The sequence below is a fragment of the Myotis davidii genome, unplaced genomic scaffold (genome assembly GCF_000327345.1).
Source record: "Myotis davidii unplaced genomic scaffold, ASM32734v1 scaffold373, whole genome shotgun sequence".
In the NCBI taxonomy this organism is placed as follows: domain Eukaryota; kingdom Metazoa; phylum Chordata; class Mammalia; order Chiroptera; family Vespertilionidae; genus Myotis; species Myotis davidii.
The window spans coordinates 1465224-1476964 of record NW_006287255.1 but is presented as its reverse complement, the minus strand read 5'-3'; the positions used below and the strand labels follow the sequence as shown (position 1 = coordinate 1476964).

The following is an 11741-nucleotide window of genomic DNA, read 5'->3' as shown; positions in this document are numbered from 1 at the left end:
CCCCTAACTGCTCGCTTGCCTGCTTGATTGCTCTCAACTGCTCACCTGCCTGCCTGATTGTCCCTATCTGTTTCTACCCGCCAGTCTGATTACCCCCTAACCACTACTCTGCCAGCCTGATTGGTGCCTAACCACTCCCTTGCCAGCTCGATTACCCCCAACTGCCTTCCCCTGTCAGCCTGGATGCTTCCAACTGTCCTGCCTTGCCAGCCTGGTCACCTCTAACTACATTCCCCTCAGGCCTGGTCACCCACAACTGCCATCCCCTGCTAGCCATCTAGTGGCTGTGGGCACTGCCATCTTTGAAGGTGTGACAGTCAATTAGCATATTTCTTCCTTATTGGCTGTGGGTGCCACCATCTTTGAGGGTGGAGCAGTCAATTAGCATATCCTCTCCTTATTGGCTGTGGGAGCCACCATCTTTGATGGTGTGAAGGTCAATTAGCATATTCCCTCTTTATTAGATAGGATAGATTAGTAGCAATTGTATTATTAGTATAATAGAGGCCTGGTGCACAAATTCGTGCACCAGTGGGGTCCCTCAGCCTGGCCTGCAGGATCAGGCCGAAATCAGCTCTCCGGCATTGCCCAAGGGGTCCTGGATTGTGAGAAGGCGGAGGTCAGACTAAGGGACCCCAACGGTGCACGATTGGGGCTGAGGTGAAATGTGGGAGGTTGGTCAGCCAGGAAGGGACTGCAGGAGGGCTCCAGGGCATGTCCAACTCATCTTGCTCAGTCCCTATCAGCCAGACCCCAGCAGCAAGCTAACCTACCAGTCAGAGCTTCTGCCCCCGGGTGGTTAGTGCATGTCATAGCGAATGGTTGAGTGGCCTTAACATATTACACTTTGCTTGGTTGAACGGCCTACAGGACGATTGAACACTTAACGTATTAGGCTTTTATTATATAGGATTCTTTGTTCACGTTAGGACATAATGAGATGTGATATGTAGATCATCAAACATAGTGATTGAAGCTAAAAATATCTACAAAAATTATATATATAATTTCTTTTGTTGCCAGGGGTATGGTGGCTACGTTGCATCAATGATCTTAAAATCAGATGAAAAGCTTTTTAAATGTGGATCAGTAATTGCACCCATCACTGACTTGAAGTTGTATGGTGAGTACTTTCTATAAAATGACCTAATGCACTGCATTGATTTGTAGAAAAAAAATCCTATTGCAAAGGAGCTCAATTGAGTTCATTTATCATGTGTTATCAGAGATGTTTACAGCTGTTTATCTTCTCTATAATTTAATCAATTTTGCTGGAGCATGACAATTAAATGTGAAATATAGAAATTGAATAATGAAATATTCTATTCCAATTGTTTTTAGTTTATTCTTAAATTTCTGTTTTCTTGGGTCACAGCTTCAGCTTTCTCTGAAAGATACCTCGGTATGCCATCTAAAGAAGAAAGCACATACCAGGTAACTAATTTAAAAATAATTAAGAAAGAAAAGTATTTCTGTTCTGAAAACTCAGTGGAAATGTAAATACAGGTAAAACTATATATACAGGTGTTTTTGTTTCCCTTTCTAGGCATCAAGTGTGCTACATAATATCCATGGCTTAAAAGAAGAAAATATATTAATAATTCATGGGACTGCTGACAGTAAGTATTATATTTGCTGCTAATCATTGATGGAGTCTGAACTTGAACAAAGGGGTACATTCAAGGACTTGCTCAAAGGGGACCATATAAACCTACTAAAGAAGAGAGCAGAGTGGCACAAAATCTGATGCATGATGGGAAGTGGGAAAAAGGAAGTCAGGACTAATAATAGATGAAGATGTGCTCCTCAACGGCAGTGCTATGCGATACGATGTTCTGGATGATAGAATGTTCAGTCTTTGCTGTTGAACACACTAGCCACTGGCCACATGTGGTTCATAAGCATATGTTCATAAGCATGTGTTTACAATGATTGAAAACCTGAATTTTTGATTTTACTTAATTTAGTGGCTAGTGACTACTTCTATGGTATTATTTAGCATACCTCAACAGGGCACTAGCCTAGAAAATAATAGGACAGCACTGAGATAAAATTCTGAGGCAGCTACCCACTTAAATTGTTAACACCTCTCATTTGTCACATTAAACATTGGAAATGTATGTCACTGATATTACTAGTAATTAATAATATTTTATAGTCACATAAAGAACTTACATATTTTTTTATTATTCTGTGTCAAAACTTTATAACAGAGGGCTGACTATCCATAGCCCCATTCAGAGATGAGAAAAAAAAACCCAAAAAACACACACATCAATTTCAAGGAGGAAACTAATTTATTTAGCACTACCTGACAAGTGAGCAAGGATAGTCAAAGCCTTGAATTAATAATTCCTAAATTTTGAACTTGTTTTTGTTGGTTCAATCTGCCTTGCCTAAGTATTTTTACTCCATTATAAATAGCATATAACTAAAAAAGAATTATAGCAAAGATCATACCAGGTCTTGAATTTAACTTTCAAGCATGTCAGGCCATGGTTAAATTAGAGTTCAGCTCAGTACACTATGTATGTATTTGAGTAAATACGTAAGTGGTGGAAAAGAGACAAATCTCCCTTAGATAGAATTCTGAATAATTTATCTAGGCATTCCCTTTCAGAGAGGGAAAACTTAACTCTCCTTCCTCCCCCCTTTTAGAGCTGATTGAAATTACTGATTTGCTTTAAGAGCACTGGATAGAAAGGGGAGAAAAAGTAACTTTAGAATACAGAAACTTGACAAATACCATTCAGCCAGGTGATCAAGTTTAACATCAACAGTGACAAGTCACTTTGATAGTATGCACATTAAAAAACAAACAAACAAAAAAACCCCACATATTCCCAGTCTAACAATGAGAAAAAAACATCAGACAAACCCAAAAGAAGGACATTCTATCAAATACCTCAGAACTGTCAAAGTCACCAAAAACAAAGCCTTAAAAATTCTGATAGACCAAAAAAGCTTAAAGAGACATGATGTTTAAATGTTTCTAAGTTCTGTCAAATATACCATAAAAATGTAAAATCTTAGTAATAGGGGAACTGGGCAAGGTATATACAAGAGCTCTCAGTACTGTCTTTGTAATGTTTCTGAAAATCTAGAACTACTATAAAATATAAAAATATTCCCCAAACCTACATGATACCCTACCTGTGTTGGGTGAAACATGATAAAAGAGAGCATAAACATTCTGAAGGACATTAGGCTTTTGTTTTAAGTTGTTAAGATATTATATGAATAATAATAGCAATAACAATAAGTAGCAATTATTAAGTACTGACTATATGTCACTATGGGATCCATGCCAGAGGCACCTGATGGTCAAGGCCAGTTAAAGCACAGAGGCTTGTTGTCAATACACCGGACTTAACCGTGCCTAGGTTAAGTAAGATACCATACATGGCTGCAAGGCCACCGCGATCTCACAGTACGCTGTGCCCTTCTATAGCCAAATGATTGATGTCACTGTTGGCAACTAGCCGTTTTTGTCTCTGGAGTAATATACAGGTTATCGACCAGCTAGTGTGAGAAGCAGAGGCGGTCAGCACAGCGAATGTAGCTCCTATGGGTGCAGCAGAGAGCAGAGCTCAGAGGAGCTGAGAGCTGGAGATCATAGAGAGCTCAGATACAGCTACCATGCTAACCGGCTAGAGTGAGAGCTGGGCAGGAGAGATGGGAGAAGCTGGTGAACCAGAGAGTTTAGATACCGCTATAATGCAAGGTGGTGAATTTAGAGGCAGCATGTGGCTGCTCAGATAATAGCTATAGGTACAGAGATTAATGCTACTGTGTAGGAAAGGTAAGTATTTACCAGCCTGAGTATGGCCTCCTATATGGGATTGCTGTGAAGGTCCGTCTTGCCTGACGACTATGTAGCCACTGGCTTCTGCAATAAAGACTCATTCTTATACACCCACACTTCTCATGGCTTCTCCATCTACCATTTGGCATCCAAGACAGCCCAGCCCCTCAGCAGAGGGCTTAGACCCAACAGATAGCGCACAGTCGGGAAGAATTTAGAGGAATGCATGAACTCAGAGCAACTCAGAGCAGCGGTGCTGAGCAGGGCTCTTGCAGTCACTGACAGTCATAAAATGTGCCCAAAACTTTTCATATCATCTTACCTGTTTTTTACAAAAATACTGCAGTTATTATCACTCTTCTTATTGAACAAATTGGGAAAATAAATATTATGAAATTTATATAGCTTGCCAAAAATCACACAAGTATCGATGCGTAGAAAGAGGATTTGAATCCAACATTGATAATCTTACTTATTGTGCTCTGAAACTTCAATTGCAGCAATAAATTACATTCAGGATTAAATGATTTTACATCTAGCAATCACTGTAGAGTGTATTAGTGCTATTCAAGTTTCTCCATCACTACGTCGCAGCTACTGAGGTAAATCATCATTCCTGTCTGACTCAGTCATGGCCTGGTGCTTCGCCCATCTGATAAAATGCAAGCAGAGATTCAGCACTCATCACGTTAAAGCAAATGCACCTGTGTATTTGTCCATGTACACAGACACTCACTCACACATATACTACACATGCACACTCCCTATGGGATTTGTGGCTCAGTCATTGGTGCTATAATAAACCATTATTAATGTTTTCCTCAAAAAATACCCGCAAATTCGTTCAATCAGTCAATTAGACTTTAAATGTTTAGTTTTAGGAAGGGGTCAAATGACAATTATCAATGAGCTTCACACTAGAAACTAAACAGGAAAACAATCCATTTGGAAAGTCCATCTATACTAATAAAAAGGTAATATGCTCATTAGACCAGATAGACCAGACATCTTCCGGTTGTCCAGTCCTCCTTCCGGACAAAGCCACAGTGGTGAGGACTGAGTTAGAGGTGGTTAGGGGCAATCAGGCTGACAGGGGAGAGTAGTTAGGGGCAATCAGGCTGACAGGGGAGAGCAGTTAGGGGCAATCAGGCCGGCAGGCAGAGGGGTTAAGGGTGGTCAGGCAGGTAAGCGGGTGAGCGGTTAGGAGCCATTGATCCTGGATTGTGAGAGGGATGTCTGACTGCCCACAGGAATTGGGTCTAAACCAGCGGTCAGACATCCACTGAGGGGTCCCGGATTGGAGAGGGTGCAGGCAGGGCTGAGGGACTCCCCGCCGCCCCCCTCCCAGTTCACGAATTTCATGCACTGGGCCTCTAGTTTATACATGTTTCTTTCAACCTTATCCATACCAGGAAATGGTGGGTCCTTTCCAAAACGTTATCCTACAGTAAACAAAATGAGAGATCATTTTACCTTAGCTATTGCTCCTCTTCATTAGAATTTCTAGTAGCTTAAACTTACAGAGCAAGTCGTAAACTTCTTCAAAGATGACACGGTCATTCCCCACTATGTACAATAGGAAGATGTTGGGGAAGACCTTGGGTAGATTTTAAAAAGATTGAAATGACCATTAGGAAGCTTTTATTTTCTGCTAGGTAGTAGTATTATTGAGTATCATAGAATTATAGCTATGAAGGATCTTAAACTATTGATAATCCTGCCCTAGTTTTACAAAGACAGGTTAAAAATGCTAGCTTAAAAGTTATTTACAGACATTTGAAGAGGTATGCAGAATGGGAATGAACGGCGCAGGCAGCATGTGAGCAAAGTGCTGTACGGAGATCTGAGTGATTCCTCCAAGCGTTCAAAGCTGGTTAGGGCCAGAGCTACTCTCTACCTGGCCTGTTGTGCTGCTCACTGCAGTTTTGGACCTTTAGGGTCAGGCAGAAGGAAGCTAGAAGGGAAGGGGAGAACCAGCATGATCCGCATTAAATATTTAGCCTTTGAATAAGGAGATGTGTACTCTCTTTTCTCAACATGGGGTATTCTTTTCTAATTTAAAATGAAATAGAATGCCAGTATCTCACTGAGATTGGTCCCTGATCATCCTCAGAAAGGAACAGAAATTGGTTTGCTGTATTATTATCCAGACAAGTATTCACTATGTTAAAATTCTTATAATGGTATAAAATGTGTACAATTAAAAATGATAAATGATAACCAGTAAAGTAAGTCTAAGTAACATCTGTATAATAAGTAGAGGCTTCCTAGTAGCTCCTGTTTCAGTTTATTTTTTTATAACGGGAAGCTCAAAGTTTTATCATAGCCAGGCGTAAGTGTTTTAAATGTGCAATGTATGTAAAGTAAAATATTTAATCTTTTCGGGGAAAAAGACATAAAATGTTCTTATCCTTATAAACATATTTCTTCAAATGTCACAATTTAATTTCTTGCAGCAAAAGTTCATTTCCAGCACTCAGCAGAATTAATAAAACACCTAATAAAAGCTGAAGTGAATTATACTATGCAGGTAAGCCACTTTTTTAGAAGATGTATTCATGTGGTTTCCTACCTAGGTTTTTTAGTTGTGAGATCAGAACAAAACTTCTGTGCTACTCCATCCCCCAATGCTATTATTTTTACTGTGTTTGTAGCTATCAAAGATTTATTTATTTTTTTCTTAATTGTGCTGAGAATGTGGATCAGCTCATGCTTTACAGTTGTGTAATAGTCGGATGCAATGTCTTTCTCCTGAGACTTTTATTCATACTGCTATGGGAGGAATACATGAGTGGAATTTCTCTAGTGCTGGCGGGAGAGCGTTCTTGGGGCACTGCTGAAATGAGCACTTTCAGAAGCTTCATGGGAGAACGAGGTGCCTTAGAAGACTTTGGTTGCATGGATTACATTCCTCAGTTTCTAATGCCCCATTTCCATCAAGCCAGTCCTGAAAGAGGGCAGCTGTGGGTTCAGCAAAGCCAAAAGCAGAGCCAGTGTCCAGAGCTTCTGTTCCATGTTGCAGCGGGCCCAGTTCAGCGTCCAGCTAATTAAAGTCCATCAGTCCATTGTGTGGAGCTCACATGGCTGTGGGCTACATGGGCAAGTGCAGGGGAATGTGCTGCCTGCAGCAGGAGTTCTGAGAGGGCCAAGAGCCAAGAGCTAAGAGCCAAGAGCCAAGAGTGAGGGAATTCCCTTTAGTTCAGAAGTTTCAATATTCAGGCTTCAAGCCCCTGCAGTGGCCATGCCTATTCCTGCTAATTACCTATTCCCAGGTGTGACTGGACAGATACGTAAGCATCTTCTCGCGTCACTCAGACCTTATTGGGCATGCGTCCAAACTGCCTTGCCCAGTCCTTCCCCCCATCAATTGGTAGGGAACAGCCTTGGAGAGTGCCAAAGGACAGCTCTTTGTATAAATGACATACCTGTGTTATCTAGTCTTCCCTTTACTCCTTTCCTATTAATTAATAATGAGATCATTACAATGGCATCAAAATCACTGATAATGAATTCTTTTAAACTGATAATTCTCTTTCTTCTAGTCCCTTTGTCTTTTCCTCATTTTTCATCGCTCTTATACTAAAAAGTTGGGAGGGGGAGTGGTTTCAGTAAATGTTATGAGAAAAAAGGAGAGATTAAAAAACCACTTAGATCTGTGCCTTCAACCATATTTAATAAATATTTATCAAGAACTTACTTTACAACAGTCATTAAGCTAGATAGGTCAATAAGACATACTTTATATGACCAAGGGACTTTCAGTCTGAAGGAAGAGTTAAGAAGGAAATAAAACTAATTGTAATTTTTCAACATTTGGAAGAACTAAAAGTAGTTCAACATATCTAAAACCAAGGAACCAGTGTTAGCATGATGACAGGGTAAGGTGAATAGGTAACCAGATGGTGGGTCATACCGTTAGCACTCCGAAAGAGTATGTGGCTTTACTCAGAGGGCACCAAGGCACCATTTAAAAACGTTTTACTCAGGAATTAATGGGGTAGCCTTTGTATTTGTATTTGGGGGGGAAAAGTCACTAATGTCTTTTATATTGTCAAAGTAAAAATTCCATTGGACAAGATTAAACAAACAAGGAGGACTTTATTCAAGACTATTGCAATAAGGGAGAGAGACTAAATTCAACTTTGTTGAAATAAAGGGCTGAGAAAGTTTTGAAGCTAGGGAGGAGGAACTCATAGTCCACTTGCATTTGGCTTTACCAAAAGGTAACAAAAACTTTCTTGTACTTTTATGACAAGTCCCTCCCTCAGAGACTGTGAGATAGGGGTGCTTTCCCCTTCAATGCTTATATGTCAAAGAGATGGTTTCCAGTCCTTGAGAAAGACATTTCCTGGGTTGTAAAACTGTCAATAAACTGAAAGAGGATTTACATCCATTTCAAAGGACAGTGAATGAATTTATAATTTCAAGTTTTTTAAATTAAATAGGCTAAGAAAAGGGAGGTCAGGAGCTTATACTTATGAAGAAACTGTCTAATATCTCCCCCAATAAATCTCAATTTAAATACATAAAAATTGTAGTCTGTCTTAAATATTGATTATGATATGATTATGATAAAAAGGAAAAAAAAATTCAAAATATATTGTATTGATTTTTAGCATAGAGGAAGGGAGAGGGATAGAGGGTTAGAAACATCAGTTAGAGAGAAACATCGATCAGCTGCCTACTGCACATCTCCCGCTGGGGATGTGCCCGCAACCCAGATACATGCCCTTGACTGGAATTGAACCCGTGACCTTTCAGCCCACAGGCCAACGCTCTATCCAGTGAGCCAAACCGGTTAGGGTAAAAGGAAAAATTTGTATATAAAGAACTCAGAGTGGAATTAGTTGAGATTTTGGTTAGATATTATAACCTGAAGCTTCTTTGCCATTTGATGAAAAAGAATGGGTTCTGGGGGGCAATACTTGCTTTGGTAACTTTAAATCTTCTTTCTCCTCAACATCTTAGGTCTACCCAGATGAAGGTCATAGCATATCTGAAAAGAGCAAGTATCATCTCTACAGCACAATCCTCAGATTCTTCAGTGATTGCTTAAAGGAAGAAATATCCATGATACCACAGGAACCAGAAGAAGAAGATGAATAATGGACTCTATATAGAACTAAGGGGATATTGAGGTTCAGTGAAATCTAACCAAGAGACTGTAATATTGTAGATGCTGCAGAATTCCAAGGGCAGCTTGAGGAGATGACACTGGAACAGCACACTCAGAGACAATAAACTAGAATTTGAATACAGATGTCCAAGTCTACTGTCTTGCCAAGGGTGCAGAGCCTGTTTCTTTGTGTAAGGAAGGTCAAATGGTTGGTTTCTTAGGAGAAATTAGTTTTGCATTAAAGTAGGAATAGTGCATGTTTTTTTCTGTTATCCCCTCTTTGTTCTGTAACTAGTTGTTCTCATTTTAATTTTAATGGCCACCATCTTTGAATACAATGCACAACATATCAGTACTACAGTCCCTGATCTTTGGTGGCTGAGCAGCAGTCTAACACTTTACCGTACCTTTACAATAAGTGCAATTCCTTCATTGCCTATTATTATGCTTAAGAAAATATTCAGTTAATAAAAAGAGGCTATTTTATGTAATTTCTGTTTATAAAAAAAAAAGCATTGTTAAATGGGTCAAAGGTCATATAGAAATACGGATTTTAGCACCTTCCAAAGTTCAGCCAGTTACCAGTAGATATGATATTGTTAAACCAACACACAAGTGTGCGTTGAACAATATATATATATATACACACTTGTGCATATGCAATCAATAAATGTATCTTTACATGTTATTCATGCTACAAAGGATAAACTTTTGATGAACTAGAAGAAATGCTCTTTTACAGGCTGTAATGGAAGCTTTGTTTAATGAGCCAAATATGATGAAACATTTTTTTCAATTCAAATTCTAGCTATTGCTTTCCTCTAAATGTTTGGGTTGTGTTTGGTATCGTTTTTAGTGGTTAATAGTTTTCTAGTTGCAATTTAATTATTTGGATATGATACCTTGTCACTTGTACATTAGATACTTAAATATTAAATTATAGTTTCTGATAAAGAACTTTTGTTAACAATGCAATGCCACTGAGTACTATTTTGCTCTTTTGGCGGAGAAGGCTTTTTTAAAAACACTTGGTCCTTTTGCTTCTCTCCCTCAATTCAGAATCAATTCTCTTTTTCATTGTCAAAGCAAAGAGCTGGATTCTTTCTTTTGCTAGTTCCTAGTTAGTATTTGGTGCCTGCCCAGTTCACCTGTTACTGTTTAATTTAAATGCTTCTAGAGTTAGAAATGAAATATTTTTTATTCATTGATGAAAAGTTCACAAGCAGCAGTGTCTGCTGTTAACTTGAGATGAAGGCACAAGACGCATTCATTCCTGGTCTGTGCTAACTTGCAGTAGTAAGCAACTGAGAAAGTAAAATAAACTTCACTGTCTGAAGTCAACGTAAGTCATGAGGGGATTAAATTTGGTGACTAAAGTCAGAGTATCTTCGCACTTTATTTTAAGGATCGTCCAGGTGATATCGAAAAGTCTGGAAAAGTTAAGCTAAATCTAGGTAATATATTATATTTTTGTGGTTTTAAAAATTCCTTAGTACAGGCCGGGTAAACATGACATTAGAAGACCAGGAGGCAACTTAAAAATGTCACAGAATTGCTCCTATTCTGTCAACCCCCAAATCTGGGTATTTGGAAATGTGTGAGTCATTTGGGGATATTCCGTTCTTCTTCTGAATGCATTGGAATTGTGTCCTCACTGCTCCATTGAATTCAATTTAAAATGAGAAAGGCTCTTTTCTGAAAGACTCATTTCAGGTCTTTCTCAAGAATAGTAAACACATTAAAAAAAGGTTGTGATATTTCAAAGGAAAGTTTTGCCTATTTTATTAAGATGAAAATTTCTTTTAAAGCTGATTTAAAGTCCAACGGAAGGTTTTTAATCAATATTTTAAATTTCAATCACTAGAGATTTTTATGATGCAAATAATTATGTTGTCTGAAAGATGTGGTTTTATTGAATGTCTATTTGAGTAACATTTAAAACGTATTTACCTTTTACTGTTCATCACTTCTCCTGTTTTATTATTATCAATGTTTATCTATTTTTCAATTAATTTAATACAATTTATAATGTGAAAGACATTTGTCTGGAACCCACTTTCACCTTTAAGGCTAAATAGATCTCAAAGGAAGACACACTATTTCATAGGAAGCTGGACATTTTTCATTTGGGTGATATTTTGAGTTCAAATAATTATGCCATTTTAGGTAAAGGAATGCTCTCCAACACATAGATATCAGATACTAGAGGGATTGTGCAAGTGGACTTTCCCAGTTATACATTTGTCTTTGATCATTATCCCGCTGTTTTGAGGATACTGATGCATTCCAAGAGGTTCCTAGAACTCCAGTAGCAAACTTTCCAAGTGACAGTTTCCCCTTAAAGTTAAAAAATGTCAAGCCAAATTGTAAAATAAAACAGGTAAGCACTATTAAATCATCCATGGAGATAAACACATAATGTTTTGAACCTATTTTGGATGGCAAAAGTATTGTTTCACTGATTCTAACTCAACACCTATAGATGAAGAAGTCGCTGCTGATCTGTTTGCATTTCCTGACAGGATCTGGGAAAAGAATGCTCTTCTAAACCTGAATCTCAGCCCTGAGATGTGCCTCTTTTGATTGGATATTTAGCATAGACATCATTCCCATCGGGAGTCTTGCAGAGGCCAGTTGTAGATCTATTATATAACTGAAATATTGATCTTTACTATAAGGAGAATTGCTTAAGCCGATGTCCTCAAATGGTGGGCTCCTGGGATGGATTTGCTCTCAAATCACAGTAAGAGCACATGGCTTCTGGAATCATGTTTGAAATACTTGGTTTGTCTCTCCTCCCAGGCCCCCCATTCACATCTG

The 11741-nt window shown here is 38.7% G+C and overlaps 1 protein-coding gene across 1 annotated transcript in view; it reads left to right on the top strand.

The window, feature by feature from the left end:
• Positions 1–10877, top strand: part of DPP10 (dipeptidyl peptidase like 10) — a 351805-nt gene extending 340928 nt beyond the window's left edge. The window contains exons 20-24 of the mRNA XM_006759014.2: positions 1024–1123; positions 1376–1434; positions 1547–1619; positions 6262–6335; positions 8774–10877. Coding sequence (XP_006759077.1) covers positions 1024–1123; positions 1376–1434; positions 1547–1619; positions 6262–6335; positions 8774–8911 — 444 coding nt within the window. The 3' untranslated portion in view covers positions 8912–10877. The remainder of the gene's footprint in view (positions 1–1023; positions 1124–1375; positions 1435–1546; positions 1620–6261; positions 6336–8773) is intronic.
• Positions 10878–11741: the final 864 nt, after the last annotated feature.